The sequence below is a fragment of the Falco punctatus genome (genome assembly GCF_963210335.1).
Source record: "Falco punctatus genome assembly, chromosome: 15".
Lineage (NCBI taxonomy): Eukaryota > Metazoa > Chordata > Aves > Falconiformes > Falconidae > Falco > Falco punctatus.
In genome coordinates, this window is record NC_137595.1 from 11,046,184 (window position 1) to 11,064,587 (window position 18,404).

The window sequence follows — 18,404 nt, forward strand, 5'->3', positions numbered from 1 at the left end:
TCAGTACATAACATCTTTAAATCAGTAATATAATTTGCAACAGACGAGAGCTAATGAGATACCAAAATGTTAACGGCTACATTGTTAATATTTATACATAATATATATATGATATAATATTAAAATATATATAATAATATAATTACTCAAGAAGAGTGATTTAGCAACATCTTCCCTGGAAAGAAAAGTGATGAGAGTAGAAGATGGCACCAAAGGCCAACAGTAACCAGACTGAGGAAAAAGCCAGTTCCTCAAAATTAGACCTACAGAACCAGAAAGCAAGAGAAGCCCTGAGAATGCTGAAAAAATAAACTCCCCGTCACTTTGAACTGCGAAGTTTAACACCCCCAAAACAGAAAGCCTAGATAGGTAAAGCAGATGCACTTGTCTGCAGAGGTGAGGGATAACACGCTGTTGTGGGAAGTTCTAGTTAGACACATCAAACACGCTTCCCATCAGGGTTCACCTGTCTTGAAGAGAGGAGGACCTCTAACCTGAGAAGAAACCGGATACACTAAGGCAGGGTCACACGGCTTGTGGATGATTTCTCCCATTAGAATGGCAGGTGATACAGAGGCCCCCATAGCAGCTAAGATGACAAACTACGTCTCTTTGCCAGATGATGCATGACAGGCAAAGACACAGCTCCCTCTCTCAAAGCAAAAGAGGTACAGTAACAAAGATGTAAATTAAGTCCCAATGACATAACTACAAAAACAAAAGCAATGAAAATAAATAAGTAAATAAATATGTATACATATATATACCTTGTCAACTTGTTTCAGATGAAGATAGCAAGAAGCCATGTTCCTCTGCAGCTTAGCCAAGTTTTGATCTATCTGCCCAGGTGTGTAGAAGCTGACAGAATAACTGTACCAGTGAAGAGCTTCAGAATAGTTTTTTGCCTAAGAAATTAAAAAAAAATCCAAAAACCATCCAAATCACCTAAACTGTCTATGTTTTCCCAAATTTAATTAAAAAAAAAGTTCATAGGAAATGAATGATTTAGATAACCAAGTATGTTCTAGTGTAATATGTCCCCCAGAAGAGCAATCATTGATCCCACAACACAGGTAACACCCGTTAGCAGAACTGACGCTTTACCTATTCCTACTCTTCCCTTATTCTTATGGCCATTATAAAGACAGCACACTGGACTAGATGTGTCATTCATCTGACCCAGAAAAGACATTCTTATGACTAAATACAGAACAGAAATATTATTTAAAACCCCCTCTCCCTCCATAATACAAAGCAACGGAAACTAAGAGAAAAAGACAAATGTGTTTATCCCATTTAGACTGTGCAACTTGATGGTACTATGCTGAAGATGGTACTCCCAACTATAGTTCCAATTTGGATAGAGAACTTATTTTAAAATTAGGAGGAAGGAAGCTGTGTCATTAGCAAAATTCATTCTTGACCTCACAGATGAGAAGTAATAAAATGGCACATGTTTTTCTTTATGTATTTAAGAAACGTGCATATGACAGAAATATAAGAGTAGAACACGAGCTCATCTTCTTCAAATACTGAAAGAATAAGAAGGTATTTGGATTTGAATAACAGAACTTGTATATTAAGATACAATGTTGGCATCCAAAGCTACTTTATATAGGCTAAAAAGAAAATCAATGTACAAATGATAAAAATTCATGCTCCTTAAAGCAACAAGTGACCATCAGAGGGTAGGAACTATAAAATAAGCAGCTCAATGTAAAGAATATTTTCAGGTTTTTGCATGCTTTCTAGCCAAAACCAGGACACCGTTCCAGGACAGAACCAAAACGATGGGCTGCACAGGTTCCTTTGCTGATCAGTTCTGACCATAACTGTTCCCCATGTACAAACCTTGAGATGAGGCTACTCGAAACTTGATGTTGTAATGGAAAACAGCACCCAGCTGGATGAAAATAAAACTAGTGCAAACTGGAACAGGGATCTTAATAACAGCTTGCACTCTAACCAATAACAGACATACCAAAGAGGTCAGAAAAAGCCTATCTTCATTTTCACTGACACAAATAACAACACTACTGTTTGATTCCAGACCTCATAATGTTTGGCAGCTCTGTCCCACAAGATGATGTGCAGCTGGTTCAAGGCTTCAGGCAACAGCTGTTTCCCAGTATAATGACCTGAAAAGATACCGCAAATCATCACTTTACAAAAACTTTAAGCAGCACACTGAGAAGCACCTAAGAACTATCTGAGAAAGACTGTCCCATAGTCTACAACAAACAACACTGACACAGCAATAGTTTCAGCCAGGACCCAGAGTTTCATATCCTGCTGCTGAAAAAAAACCCACAAACCACCCAACATAAATGTGGCTCTTGAACCTAGCTTGATGCTACATAAAATATGGTTTGATTTCCAGCAGATCAGACAGTCAAAAATTACTACAGCGCTGCAAGTGCAGTAGACCTGAAAAACAAACCATTATTCAGCTGCTCAAACAAGGATATGCAACCTGCTTTAATACTGACAAAAAAACCCACATTGGGCTGGATGGACAAAGTATTAACATCACAAAGAACTTCTGATAAATGTTCCTAATCAGTCACACACAGTCTACACTAAAAAGGAAGAATTGTTTAGCAAGTTAATTTAACCCTGAGCTTTATCATGACTGTCTTTCATTATGGAAGTTGAAAGTTACCATGCAAAAGAAACATAAGGGAAAACAGACACAAATAAAGATGAGAATAAGCAAAAAACATGAAAATCAGAACTCAAGATTTCAGTCAACTAAATTCAGCTTTCAGTAAACAGCAGCAAAAGATGAATACAGACCTATAATAACTTCTTCAACCTTTTGCTTAGCAAGCAGCTCCCTCTTATTCTGCAACAGGAACTCGATGTGGAACAGGGTAATTTTTCCAAAGTCAGGTGAAGATTCAAATCGTTCAGGAACAGATTTCAGAAAATCAAAACCAACTGATTCCCTATTCACACAGATGCATTTTTAAGAGGCTGCATAAGAAGAGCTGTTAATTTTCCATTCTAAAGAATAACATTCACACCATACAGCATGTTTCTAATTAATGCTACTGGCACACAATCACACTGAGTGAGTCAAGGTATGAATTTACTGCAGTTCATCTTTCAGTAGTAACTTCCTATTAGCGCATGCTTGTTCCACAGTATTCATTAGAGTTTACTCCTCACAATGAAAGAGTAAGAATTTACTGCAAGATAGAAGCATATACATATATAATCATGACAGAGCATTCAAGAGCGTGAGATTTCATGTCTCAATTTATTTTGCAGTAACTTGTTCAACCTTATACTGTTTTCCACAAGAATGATTCTAGGACTCCAAATTCTCATTCTGAAGATTTGTTAGTTAGCATGGAAGAAAGATATCATTCAGATAATTCCAGACTCATTATTCCAGATATACATTAAAACTACATAGGGAAAACCTTAAAATCAGGCTACAGCATTGCAAATGGCCACTCAACATTATTTCATACCCTGTTCTGCTGCTGCCATAATCTGTATCCCCTTGCTACAGAAAAGACAGGCTCCCCCTCAAAATTGTTTACCTACCTCTGGGAGTTTTCATTTAAAATAAAGCATCATTGTACAATAGATGTTATTTGCTTACAAAAAAACAACTACAAAACCCAAATAGTGTTCACCCCACTTAGTGATGCTTTCATACCTTCCATGCTCCAGCAGCAGTTTGACAGTATTCAAATAAAAGTCTAGAGACATCTCATGATGCAGCAATTCTGAAACAGCTGAACAGAACACAAAGCAGTTGAGATTGTTTAATCAGCTTAAGACACTTAACTGCTCAAATTACCACTTGCCTCTTACAGCTTCTTTGGGGAAAAAAACAAATAAACAAACAAACAATCAAACCAAAATCCCATGCCTGCAGCAAAAAACCAACACCAAATCCAAACCAATACATAAGTTCTAAACAAAAGGAAGAATAAAATATTTCTATTGTGCTTTGACTTTCACTGTACAATTACTGTAGTACTACAGAGAGGTGACAGACTGATAGACCTGGAATTCAAGCCCTCTGTCTCGCATTAGTAGCACAAACTTTTGCCTCAAGCTGCTTTCCATCAGTGTCTCATCCTTATCCAGCAGGAACCATTTAAGACTGAGGTCAGTGCTCAGGCTGTGTGTTGGTATCACATTGCAATGGGAACTACTTAAACCTAATGCCTTTAACATCAGTTGTTGAATTAACTGTTACTGATAAGTAGGTATCAGTTTTAGGCCACTCAGATAAAGTTTAAAAATTGCTAGACCATGCTGGATGGTTAATATCAAGATGTATACATTTGTAGCTTGGATGAGATCAGAGAACACACAGGGACATGACTAATAGTTGTTAAGTATTTATAAGGTAGCTGTGTACAAGTGCACAATACAAGATTTTAGTCAAATGCCTAAAACTTAGCAGGAATCTTTACTCAAAAGACAGAGAATTTGCAGCACATGGACACAACATTCTTTTCTGCCAGCCACACAAGAAAAGACAGATACCCACTCATTAATTAACTTGCTTGAAAAACTGACTGGAGTCTTAGTGATACTAGACATGTGCAGAGTTTTTTGATAGGTAACACTATGGCTTCACAATTCAAATGCAAAACAGAAGCCAACTATTGCAATGTTAAGTTTTGAATACTGCACTTGAAAGCTGGCTGAAATTCGGAGCAATCCAAAGTGGACTTTCCATTCCTGCTAGTCTGGCAGCATTCAAACTATTTGTGAGCTCTCTGCAAGTTCCTTGTCTCATCCTACATTTATTTCTCAGAGCATTCATTACATATCTGATGCTTTCCAACCATGAAGAGTACAAAGCCTCTCTTCCTTAAGATTACATCATTCATGGAAATAAATTTCTCCTGATACATTACCCTTTCTACATGAAAGTTCCCCTGAAAAAACTTTCTTCTCCTCTCATGTCAACAGAAAAATCAATTCTCTTCAAATGACAAGTTTGAGGAATAAGGAGAAAAGAGTTTATATGTCCTAGATAAACTAAACAAACTCCGGTAACGCAGGTTTATAACAACACACCAACTGGCACTTGATGTCTCTTGGCTAAAATCTGCAAAGTCACACACAGAGAACAGCGGTGTTTCACAAGCCTTTCTTCTATGCTGACTGCGTAAGAGACAATCCACCTTCACCCCTTCTGAGTAATCTTAGACATGTGTCTAAAATAAACCACACCTTTACATTGCTAGATTTTCACTGTCCTCAGTCTAACAGGCTTCCAAGTCTTCACCCTTCCCTATTTTCAGCATGTCTATTTAAATTCTCAATAGTCATGCTTAATTCAAACTTAAATCAGCACCTGGATAACTCCTCTGTGAACACTGACTACTATGTCTCATAGTCGAAAACCAAAAGGGCATTTCACTAATGAAGATTCCTCTAAAACACACGAGAAAGGGATTTTTTTTTTCTATCTACAACTCAAGTCCACCTTCATGGATATGGAGTCATATGATCTTACTAAGAAACCTATACAGAACTGTGATACCTGAGTTGATATCTTCATCTGATGCTCCGCTTTTAAGAAGAATTTTAACTTTCAAAAAAACCCCTGCTGGATGCATATTCTCCTGCACAATGAAAAACAATACATTACTTGGACAGCTGTTTGTAGAATACGGATCCTGCGAGAGTCCAGCACATTCATAACACAGACAGATACCAGTACGTCACAGACACTCCACTACATTCTTCAGTTCAATTTTAATGACTGAAGCAACGGGTAGCCAACTGGTAATATTTTCTTCTTAAATGCAATGTTCATCTTCATTATTCATTCTTACACTGCCAAAAGGCCATGAGGACAATGAAAGCAAGAGATACAAGATTCTCAATTTGATGTGGCCCATTTTCAATACTTATAAATAGAAGATGAACAATACTGAATGATACAAACATTTCCTGTTTTTCTATGTGTGAACTGGCTGGCTTACTCTAGAATTAATGAGCAGAATTCAAAGTAGCTTATAATAATACAACATTTAGCAGAGAACAACAATGGGAGCAAATGGAAATAATGAAGACTGTATACTACAGCCCTCACTAAAACACTGCACATTTCAGACTCCAGAATAATTTTTTTTCTAGTTTTCCATATCCTCACACAATATCAAAACATACATTACCAAAATTATGATAAAAACACTTTCCACCTCAAAAGTTTTTGTGAAAGTAAATACAATAAAAACTGCAAAGGGCTGAGATACTGTGGTAAGATGTTATTTGAATTATTAAAATACACTGCCTTTTATTCTGATCTCACCAGCACATGCATCATCATCTGTCTGAAAGTTTTAACAGCATGTAGAAAACTGAATCTGAGCTTTCATTTAAAACAGGATTTTATACTTAATTATACTTATTTAAGTAATTGTACTTAAAATTTGTTTTGTATGAAACAGATAATGGAAATTTTAAAATGGTCAACCAAAGACAAATACAAATTTTTCAGATTTAAGTCACTCTAGCTAACCCAAAAAGACAGAAGCACAAAATTAATCCAAGACTTTATATAAGAAATAGAATTTGTACTAGAGCAAAAGAACTCACTGTAGTGACTGCTTAGAGATACATGAACTTTCTTCAGGTTAGCTGGTATGTGTATACAGCTCATTTTTCAGGTTCCAGAAGAAATACAACCATGTTCGTAAAGTCCAATAGCTAAATTAATTACTTAAAATAAGACTGATGTAGCATGGCTACACAGCTTTCAAAACTGAACTCTGTTTGGTGCTTGCTCAAGTATTTGTACAGATAACAAGTTGTGGACTCAAAATGTAGCATGGACATATCCATTATAACCCAAAGCAAGACAAAAGGTCTGGTGCATAAAAAAACAGCTGCTATAAATCTCAGGTGGACCACGCTGTAGTTTATTCTGGACAGTTTTCATGAATACACAACAGAAAAATGTTAGTCATATCATTAACAGAAGACCTCACTGTTAATAGATTTGAGGCAGGAAGACAGTTCTACATCTGCATGCAAAGAAATATTTCTCTATAAAAAAGCTGGGAACACCAAAACATGAGTATGAAAACCAAAGCAAAGCAAACACACCTCTATCTGATGTCAAGGATAACACACAGTGATCCATATTATTATGTTGATAAATGCCTGAGTTTTGACTATTGCTCACCACAAATACAGTAAGATGTTACTACCTGATTTGCCAAGGTTATAGCTTTCAATGCCTTGTCAAGATACAGATTGCAATCCCACTCGAAACAGACTGTAGCTAATAATCGCAGCACTTTAGCCTGGACAGAAAAAAAAACAGGAAGTTTAAATGCCTGAAGAGCAGGGGCTGGGGGCAGGGGGAAGAGCCACAGATGAACATACATACGAATACAAAAGACTTAAAAATTAAGGTCACAAAAAATAAAAGCTCCTTGAGTCAAAAGAATGCCTGCCTGGTATCAGACATATAGAGTGACTGCTCAGTTCTGAAGCATATCCAGTGTTCAGCACTACTATTCACACAGAACATGAATCAACTACAGTTCAGAGGAGAAGCCAAGGGTAGCAAGGAAAAAGAGATCTGGAAAAAACAGAACGAAAGAAGAAACTGAAGGAACAGGAGGTACAAACTTCACTGAGAGAAAAAAAAACAACAAAAAGATATACATGATAATAACCTTCAAATACATAAATAATTTATATGAAGAGGAAGAGATTAAAATCTTCTCCATATCCACTGTGGGTAGCAAAAGGAGTAACAGGCTTATGAATGACAGAGACAAACATCTGTCAAATGACACAGATGCAATTGATGATGCCTTGAAAGAAGAGGAGGAAAGGAAGAAGCAATGGCCTTTCAGGGTCTATCTCAGCCTTACTTTCTATAATTTAATTTCTGTAAAACATTAGATTCAAATGTGATTTAAGGGCACCCATCAGTGACTGAACTCTCAGACTGACACTCATAGCAACTGACCTTGCAACTTTGCCAAATTTCATAGCAGAGAGTCCTAAAGTGCAGGCCAAAGAAATCACTGGTCAGATTTGGCACAGCAGAAGCTGATGATACAACAGTCACACTAACAAAATCCTCCAATTTGTAAACAGCGATTTCTCTATTTCTTACCCGCATTTCCTTGCCAACAGAATACTCCATGTCCATCTTCCCAATGTCATAACTCTGACTATCAATGATAAGCGAAAGTTAGAATTAAATGGGATAACAAATTCAGACAATCTTCTGATACGTGCAACATTCCTGTTCTTTCCCACTTAACCTGCCAGAAACCACATATATCATACAAACTAATCTCAGTACTCTCTCTGACCACAGAACAGAAAATTTTGTTTTCTTTCTACATCCTCATGTTAAAAATTGGACTCAATCACTTTCTTCAATCTGTTGCACCACCTTCTGTAACATCTTCTATTCAAGCATTTCAGTAGGCTTTATCAGTTTTAACTCTAGGGGGTTTGACAAAGCAAGTGTTCTCATTCTCACCTGACATATAATATAGTCATACACACAGGCTATACGTGACCTGGTCTCAAGATCACAGCAAATCAAGATCAGAGACAGAAACAGAACCTGGGACTCATGATTCCCCGTTCTTTTTTGAAAAGTTAAATGACAGCACAAAGGACCACTCAAGTGAAAAGGCAGTGGTAATGCCACAAAACCAGATCTGACTCACAGCAAACGCTGTGAACGAAGAACTGTTAGAAAAACAATAACTGGGCATTTGTTCTAATCTATTCTCAGTACAGTGGAATTTTAACCCACTAGATGGAGCTGCATCTCTTTCTCCAAATAATTATTTGCACTTTGCAAAGGTTTATTTCTTCCTCAAATTTTGCCATCGGGACTTGGTATTTCGTTTTCCACAAGAATAAAATACAAAGTAATCTCCAAAGCACCAGCTGTAATTAATTTTAAGTATTTCTACAAATCCTCTTTAACAACATATGTGATGATAACTATTTTGAATTTGATAAGTTGAACAGATATTGTGCATTTTCTTCTATTTAAAAGAAAAATAAAAACAATTTTTCTGAGCTAAGGGTGTGACCTTGGCACGAGAAACTCTTCCCAATAGCCTACGTTTTTTCTTCCTTAGTAGTACCACATTACTTATTTGGATCCTACCCAAACCATCTCTATTTCTTTTTCACCTTGATGTTTGTGTCTTTCATCAGTAAAGGACTTGCTCTCGATGAACATTTCCTTTATGAGAAATTAATGTTTAATATTTAATTTTTAAAACAAATCCATTGAAAACCAATCAGAAGAATCCACCTACTCTTTTCTGAAGTTTTCAGATCCCTTCACTATCACTTATGAATGGCACAAGAACTGGGAGCAGCCTCCTCATAAAAATAATCTCTTTGGAAGAAGTGTTAGGGAGAGAATTAATGAGAACCATGGAAAGACAATTTTCATTCCAATGACAGGAAAACAGATGTGGAAAGCAGGCATAAATGTTAGGCAGCAGGGTAAGACAGTCACCAAGTATCTGCTCAGCTAATTTTGTTCACCTAAAATTTTGTATTCTCACATTTTTAATCAAACCTCTTATTTTCCCTTGCTCCCACTCCCCTTCACACATATTTTTAGATCTCAAAAGTAGGCTTTTATTTTGTTTGCTTTTGCACATTACCTGAGCCAGAAGGAGCTCTGTTCATACCTCTTCCATTCATAGGTTTCCACTCCAAAATTGTAGCAGAGGATTGACAGGTAACAGGTCTGCAATAAAAGACTCCTATAACATTCTTGTAGAAACAACATTAGATCTATGACACTCCAGTCTCAAGTTATTTAGAATGCTTTTTACTTTAAAGATATATCCACCATTATCACTTCTGACCTTATACAAGCAGATATTGACCGTGACTAAAATGGAATCATAACCGTGTGGGAAAGGGAAGCATCATTAACCAGTCGAGGTGTGCAAAACAGCAGGATTCTTGACACACAAGGTAGAATAATTCCTCAAGATACCAAACTGAAAGCACTAGAACTGTGTAAAGTAAACAATAAAAATTAAAACTTGAGAGGAAAACCTGCAATATTACAACTTGATTTTTAAAAAAGACAAAAGTTTTACACAGTTAAGGTAAGAAGACTATACATCTTCCATGGTAGGTTTCTTCCCGGCATGTCTCTTAGAGGTTAAAAAAGGATCATCCACATACAAGTTTTAGGAGACAACTGTTTTTGAATGCCTGGTTATTCAGAGCACTATTGCTTTCTGCTGTATCAGTCAGCCCTGACAATGTCTGTTCATAACAATTTGTCTTTCCTTTGAAATTATTTGCAGCTGTCATATGTTGTCCAAAGAAGAGACAGAAAAGTCATTTTATATGCTAATATACTGCCAACACTTACAACTATTTTGCCTCTGCAGAAACTTTCTTTTCCAAGCATAAATGATGCTTCCTTCAAGTGACTACAGATTTCAAATCCTCAGGCAAGAATGAGAGAGGTAGCACAACATTTTGCTTCAAATTTATCATTTCATTACAATTCAGAGACAAAAGCACATTCAGTATGCATGAACAGAAATAATGATCACTCTCAGATGTGAAACCCTTATTTTTCATAAGTTCATTTGTGAATGATTTCTTTCCAGAACAGGAAGTTTACTGTATTGAGAGGTTTCATGCAAAGTGTTCAGCGTAATGCTGTAGGCGTACTGTGGCATGCCCCATTCATTTACCTGCATGCTTGGAAAAGAAGTATTTTAAAAGATAATTAAAATATTCTTTCAGTGAATGACTGTGTTCCAGGCATCAAGTGTAACACTAAATATCCCAATAAACCTGGCACTGCTCTGAACAACAGGTGTTTGGAACAATTGTGGCAGTTCACCCTGTACGGCAAGAGCTCCCAGTTATGGTTCATAGACCACTGATGATCCACAAGCTGCAAATCCTCTCCAGCTGGTCTGTGGTACCATACATGACCATAGTGCAAGCGCTCTGCAAGTGCTCTCTGGTACAGTGGGAGCCTGGAAGAGTTAAGGACTGACAGCTACCTAGTAGTCCAAAAACTTAAAAGTCACCCAGCAACCAATAGCTCTTTCCTTTTTTCTCATTGTTTAAATACCACTCTTTAAACCACAAGTAAATTGTACCTCTCATGATCAGAAGCATTTTCCTTGTCTGCATCAGTGCTCCTGGTTTGTGAAGAGCATTCATCGTGAGAAGTTTAATGGAGAAGTTTAAGCAGAAAGTATGGGATTAATTTAAAATTAAATGAGGAACAGTAGTGCCAAGATCCCAGTGAGCATTTTCAACAACCCACAGTGGGAAATTCTGCTCTTATGATTCAAATCAAAGCTAGACCCCTGCAACTGACTTTGTCACTCAGATGCACTCAACAAGGCCTGCAGATCACAAAACCCAGTTTCAGTTTAAAATTTGTTGGAGTTTAATTGGTTAAAAGCCCAATTACCTGTGCCACAAAGAGAGGAACAAAATGTTTCCTAAATATTGGGAAAACATTAAAGTGAGCAAATGAAAATAGACGTGAAGTTTATTCTGATATAAACATATCAGACTTCTATCTCTGCAAACAAAGAACTAGTGTGCATATGCTAGAGTTTGTTTTCTCTAGACATTGTTCTGTGATACAAGAACTACAGAGAACACGGTTTAGTGCAATGGGAAGCCTCTATTCATAGCTTTACAGTTTCATGAAGATTATTACTGAGGGCAGTGATAGACTTGCAAATCAAAACCTTAGTAACTCAGCTCTTCTCTTGTCCCATCTGTCTCCAGACAAAAGTTTACATGGGAACAAATGAGGAAGCAATATATAAGATGCAAGATGTAAAATGCAGCTGGCATGCAGCTGGCATATTCAGTTTAGAAATCTTTTTGCCTTGCTTGCTGATTTGTCTTCTCTCATTCTTTAGGAAGAGTTTTATCATTCTATTTTGAATGATAAACTATGAGAAACAAGAAAAAAAATGAAGTTTGAAGAAAAAAACCCTGCTATTTTCATACAACATTTTTAGTAAGAAAATCTCAAAAAGCAACCAACCACAGAAGAGATAACACAGTTCACAGTACTTTTCAAAATGTTTTATGGTATATGTCATTCTTTAATATATAAAGAAGAAAGCAGATTTTCAAAGTTTGGAATGATAAAGAAGGGATGATTTCACCTACCTCTCTTGGCAATTTCATCAACATATCTTTGCAGCGCTGCATGCACATAACCGCTTTCTGAAAATCCCCTTGAGCAACTGCCTAAGAAAGCAGTAGAGCACGCCAACAAGCTGTTAGTGAGCAACTTGTCTTTAAAATTCATTAAAAGACTGATTCTCTAAAATAAGACTTTGGTTTTTCACATTCAGTAAAGCTAGGTTTGGGATTAGATATCTGTCCTTAGAGTGCTACAATAATTCTGTATATTGCTATATATTGCCAGATAATAAAGACATCCAGCAAAACACTGCAGTCCTCAGGTAGCGTGAACAGGCTAGATGCATGGGACAAGTTCATTCATTCAGATGTTAAGATGACACAACAGTTCAGCAAATCTCAAACCACTTCTGCAATAATTTAAGGTCCCCTTTTGTCTCCACGATCAAATTAAAACTTTTGGCCACTGCTTTTGTCTGTTTAGGGAGGCTCTTGAGAATTTTGGAGACAGTGCTCCCCTTCTAGATAGTGAGGTCAGTGATGCAGGCAACTATTTTTTCTCATATTTATACTTATATGTCTGTAATACTCTGTAGCACTGATCAAGCACTCAGAAACTTCAGTCAGGCACAACCATGCCTCACAAAACTTTGAATTTCTACATTACATACTTTGAATTATTGTAATTTGTGTTGTTGATCCCCTAGAAAACCTTTGGCAGGTTTTTTTTCAGATTTTTCTCATATTGTGCTAGGTGCTTTTTTTTGTAATTATCACCATGATTCTTACCTCATTGTATGATGCCAGAGACTGAGACTTTAAAGAAAATATCAAATGTCATAGATCTCAGTATTTCCAGATCTTGTAATTTTATACTGATCCTCCCACTGTTTAAAGCCTTTGTATGTGGAAAGCAGCATATATGAGGTCGTGGAAGAGAGGGTATTAATGTATAGAAAGATCTCTGTCTGATGGCATATAATATTAATAGCTGTGATGATGTTCAAGAGTTTGTAGAGTCATGAAAGTTTTAAGTTACAGAAGACTTCGCACATGTGGCTAATAATATCTACTTGCTATATATGAACGTTGGCTATCTGCAGCCATGATGAATACTACCATAATATACTTTCAATCAGCCCAGCTGCAAATACTAGTGCACTATGATGAGTGTTCCAAAGTGACTAGTCTTGCTGTGTGCGTTACATGAAAGCAGGGTGACCTGAGCTCTATACCAGCCCTATCCCCCTTCTTCAGTCAGGCACAGGCCACCTGACACATTTATGATTCAGAAAGGCAGCTGTTTGTTTTATTATCAGCCACGCTAGCCAAATCATAAAGCAACAAATCTGAACTAGAAGATATAAACACCACAGCAGAAATGACTGCGATAAATTAAGCAAATTAAAAACCATTAAATGATTGCAACACTGAATGCAAACACGAGATCTGCTATCTTACATCTAAGTGAAGGAAATGTATCCCTCAGCAAGTCTTCAATGCCAAGCATTCATACAACTAATAACTGGGTCAGAGTTTCCCTCTACAACCCCAGTGACTTATAAGGAAAACTGGGAAGAACACATACTGATTCAGCCTGATAAGAGAGTACTTTGAAGAGGTTCTTCTCCACATCAGCTTTGTGCACATGAATATCTGCTTCACCATCGCTCCCCTTAAGTAACTTCGCATACAGTTTTTCTATACTCTGGAAAACAAAGTGTAGGCATCAACCAAGGAACTTACAAATAGGTGTGTTTGTAAGAAATTACAACTGGAAAAGAACTTACATTCATGGCAATCTCTAGAAATTCATCAGCAAGATCTGCTTTTCCGATATCTATCCACCCTTTCCCAGTTTTCATAGACATCTGAAGGAGAAAACAGGTGGCTTTGTGAAAATATAGTCACTTTCAAGAAAAGCAATGTTAGCTCTCTTTGATGTACATATCTAATATAGTAGAGGGGTATTTCAGGTCTTCGATTCCTGACATGCGCCTCACATGACTGAATCAAGTCCTTAACACTTAGATGCAGCACAAGGCTTATGGTGCCCTACCAGAAAATACAGTAAGATACTAAAATAAATGAATAGGCTGCTCATACAACATTTTACCATATGACAAAGATGGGATGCTAGCTGCACTGTCCAGAAATTCCTAACTGCACTGGCTCAGCAAGGTGTCCCCTGTGATTATAAAGGCCCCCTTCAATATACATATTCCCCAGAACTACAGGTATATTTCACTGCCTTTGTAAAGCAACCACAATGGGGTTTTAAGGTTTCCCTTGGTGATCAACTGTACTTCATTACTCACCCACCATTAGCCTTACCAAAATCTGTCTTCGAATAGTTGCCTCTGGAGGATCGCTGCCTTCACAAAAGCACACCAGTCTGCAAGCAACAAACCGTACTGCAAGAAAACAGTGCATTTTTTTTTGAAAGTCAAGCCCTGCCATATCTCAAAGATTGCTTGCCATTTTAAATTACAAGAGAGAATTTGAAAGCTTCGGGAGTCAAAGCAGTCTGATTTTTAGCCAAGCTGCTTAAAATTGCTTTTTAGGCAGTAAGAAAAAAAAAATATTCTCATCAAAACACCTATTAAACACTTTAAGTTAAATACATGGTATTCAAAGACTTAATTACATTGTATGTGCTTACAGTAACATGTCTTCAGAGCCTCAAAACAGCCTTCAGCAAAATAGGGAAATGAAGTTTAATAATCTTGACATTTCCAAAGTAAAAAGCAAAAATATTTTCAGGCCTTCCTTACACATCAGGGATGGAAAAGACACCACTTAATGTATTTAAAATAGCCTCTCCCTGGCCCTTCAGCTGTGATACAAGATCTGAGAACATTACACTCTACAATTACTACTTATTTTGTGTAAACTTAACCTTCTCCCTGTACCTGATATAATTTATATGATGCAGATTATACATAATTTTGACTATAATCCCTCAAGACAAAAATGTGGGCCAGATACTGCAGTCCTGCAGGACCACATAAAGACCAGGTTGAGGGAAAAGACCAAAAGCTCACTTCTGCTTTCTCCTGGCCCTGCTCCTGGCTCCAAGCAAACCCACTAGCTGTATACCCAGCTAAAACAGGGAAGTAAAAAGAGGATTTTGAGTTTTTCTGTATGTAAACATTGATGAGATAGTTCTATTAAAGAAACATTCTCACTTGATATAAATTAAGATATAGACAACTGTCTAAAATTTACATTTGTGTTATTTCCATACATTTTTTATTAAAACCATAGCATTAGAAGGCAAATTACAGCTTTCTTTGGTTACATCACCTTTTTACTGATGCTCTGGCATGGAAAAGGGGGCAGGGGTCGACTGTCTACGCCAATTCTGTGTCTCAACGAGATCACCATTACACTAGGGTGCTCCTTACTGAACTGTTTATAGAAGAACAGCTGTGTATTTTCCTGTCTACACCCTATAGCTGCAAAGATCCAAACAAATCTACAGCACTACATATATGCCTGTCAGCAACATTTTTCCTTTTCATGCTACAGCACACAAACATTTAAGAAGGTATAGAACACATACATACATTTAGCTCTTTGCTCATCATTGACAATGCAACCCATGTGTTTGGTCACAGTCCAGTTCCACAGGTTTATTGCACTCTCTTCAACCTGAGTAGAAGAATTCCATCAGATTTAACTTTGTCCTGGATTTGTGTCAATATTGAAATTTGCTACTGGAAAAGGAACCTTCTGTCATGGGGATCACAGTAACGATCTGTCTGGATGTTTGCACAACTTCCTTTTACATTGGAGTCAGGGTGTGGGTTTTCCAAAAAACTGTTAACATGATCCCACAGGGAGATTTGGGATAGTGACCTGAAAACAAGCACACTGAATGGACTAGCATTTCTTCAGCTAAAAGTATGCATCATTCTTTTCTACAGATTCATCATTTCAGAAGATATATTCAGTCTTATAAAAGACTATTTCATATCTTCTAAAGACATGAAAGCACTTCCAAGACAAAGCAAGGTAAGAGAACATGACTGTAAATCCAGGGCTGACAAGACCTGGAACTAAAAAAACCTAATTAATCATATGACCGATAGCACATATGTTACATCATCCATCATTGCCTTCAGCTCCAGTGTGAAATTATGCATAACAGTGAATTCTGTAAGTGAAGTGGTGGATTATAGAAACATTCAAATATATTCCTAAACAAATCCCATTAATCTGTCATATTACTGAAATGTCCTAACCTATGTTTCTATCAAGTCCTTTCCCAAACTTATCAAAACATGACCTCACTTCATCGCAGATGGACAGGGTTTCTCACAGATACAAAATCTGTGCAACAGCACATCATCATGTCCAAAACACAACTGATTCACTGGCGGCTTTCAGAATACATCACATACATCTTAAACAGGTGCTGAAGAATTTGAAGGGATTGGAAAAGAGCTGTAAGAATTGTTTCAGGTTTGAAAATATATCTATAGCAACGCTTCATCTTTTTTGCCTATCAAGAAGAAAACTAAGTAGCTTGAATTACTTTAAATACCTACCTACATCAGGAAACTTCTGATGTTAACAAAGAAAGAACAAGGGCTACTGTATATATACTATGGTTAAAAAGATGACGCAGTTCTACCTAAAGACAAGAAGCTTCTTTAACAACCTACCTTGAAGGGCTGCACTTCCCATCACTTCAAATCCTAGTTTCCAGGATAGATCTTGCCTACAAATATACTCTTGCCTAAGTAGGAGACATTTCACAGGCCCTTTTATTGGACATCAGATTACAAATTAATGATTTCTTTAAAAATAATTTAGCCCAACTTATCCAGGAAGAATTGAAGGATACCAGTTTCATGCTCCTGTATTTCTCTACAGACTGAGCATACTTTCTGCCATGGACACTTGCAAGCCTATCTTGCTTCTTGTCACAAATTTAGGACTTTCAGAATCAGTCTTCCTTAGATGATAATCACTATGAGTTAAATCTCTCTTCAAAACACAAACTGTGGAGGAAAAGGTTGGCCTGTACTCAACTGGGCCTGTTTTTACGCCAGATGCATATATTACCCATCAGACTTCTTTTTGAAAGGCTTTTTAAAGCAGACATTTATTACTTTACAAGTACTGCTCTAGAAAAAATACAGAAGGAAAAAACTCCTAAAATGAGAAACATTATAAAAAAACCCCTAGTTCACTTTTATAACATATGAAAACAAGTACTTCTCATGCTGATACTATGTACTGGGTTTATCAGGCAGTTAAAAGGACATGCTTCCTTGTTTTCTTCTTCCTCAAATATCTGCAATCCTTATCAGAATCCGTGTACAAGATGAGGAATGACCTCTTATCTGGCCCTGTACCCAACTCTTAATGTATCAGCACTCCATGCTTACATTTTTATGTGAAATTACGATTAGAGGCTACTTGAAAATTGAAATAATAAAAACCGTTAACACTACTAAGCCACCAGTAAATTTTCCCATTATGATGCACTTTTATACTTCGGATCATCCTTTCGCATCGATGTTTTTAAACGTAACATTTCCCACTTTATTTTGGAATTTCATGCTATGGGGTTAAAAGATGAAAAGCTAAACTGTTTTGTCTACGTCTCCATAGCGCTGCAGTTACAGGTTCAGCTCCAACGCAGCTGAGGGGCAGCGGGAGCCCCCGCCCGCAGAACGGCGCCAGCCGCAGCCACCAACCTGGGCCAACCGCGCCGCCTGGGGCGCAGCAGCGGAAAGCCCCGCTGCCTCCGGCGGGCCCGAGAGGGGCACCGGGCCGGCGGAGCGGGGCTCTGCCCCAGCCGCGCCCCCATCCCCCTCAGAGATGCTCCCCGCCGCCTGGAACAGCTCCTCGGTGAGGGCGGCGATGCGGGACGGGGCCTCCTCCCTCAGCAGCTCCTGCACCAGCCCTGTAACACAGGAGAGGGGAGGGGGTGATAACAGCCGCCCCCAAAAACTTATCGGGAAGGCGGCCCTCGCCCCACGGCAGGCAGTACCTCGCACCGCCTCCCGCCGTGCCCCCGCCATGGCGGCCGCCGCCCCGCCCGCGCCCCGTGAGGCGACCTGAGAGGAGGCGGTGCGCGCGCCGCGCATGCGTGCTTCCAGCCCTGCACGCGCGCCGCCGCGGAGCATGCCGGGCCCTACGGCACGGCCGCGCCGAACCCAGCGCTCCCGGTGGCACCGCGCGCCGATTGGCCGTCCGGAGCTCCCGCCCCACCTACCGCCCCCGAGCGACAGGCGCCGGGGCCAATC

At 38.3% G+C, this 18,404-nt stretch overlaps 1 protein-coding gene across 2 annotated transcripts in view; it reads right to left on the reverse strand.

Annotated features, from left to right (window-relative positions):
• The window catches only part of TEX11 (testis expressed 11), a gene marked incomplete at its 5' end in the record, with an annotated part of 33,070 nt that extends 14,786 nt beyond the window's left edge, over positions 1-18,284 (reverse strand). For both annotated transcript variants that reach the window (XM_080365947.1, XM_080365946.1), the window contains 14 exons: positions 768-905; positions 2,053-2,138; positions 2,797-2,948; positions 3,671-3,749; positions 5,522-5,603; positions 7,197-7,292; positions 8,120-8,177; positions 9,651-9,736; positions 12,166-12,246; positions 13,730-13,849; positions 13,932-14,012; positions 14,476-14,555; positions 15,711-15,795; positions 17,853-18,284. In XM_080365947.1, coding sequence (XP_080222073.1) covers positions 768-905; positions 2,053-2,138; positions 2,797-2,948; positions 3,671-3,749; positions 5,522-5,603; positions 7,197-7,292; positions 8,120-8,177; positions 9,651-9,736; positions 12,166-12,246; positions 13,730-13,849; positions 13,932-14,012; positions 14,476-14,555; positions 15,711-15,795; positions 17,853-18,284 — 1,656 coding nt within the window. The remainder of the gene's footprint in view (positions 1-767; positions 906-2,052; positions 2,139-2,796; positions 2,949-3,670; positions 3,750-5,521; positions 5,604-7,196; positions 7,293-8,119; positions 8,178-9,650; positions 9,737-12,165; positions 12,247-13,729; positions 13,850-13,931; positions 14,013-14,475; positions 14,556-15,710; positions 15,796-17,852) is intronic.
• Between the last annotated feature and the right edge of the window lie 120 nt (positions 18,285-18,404).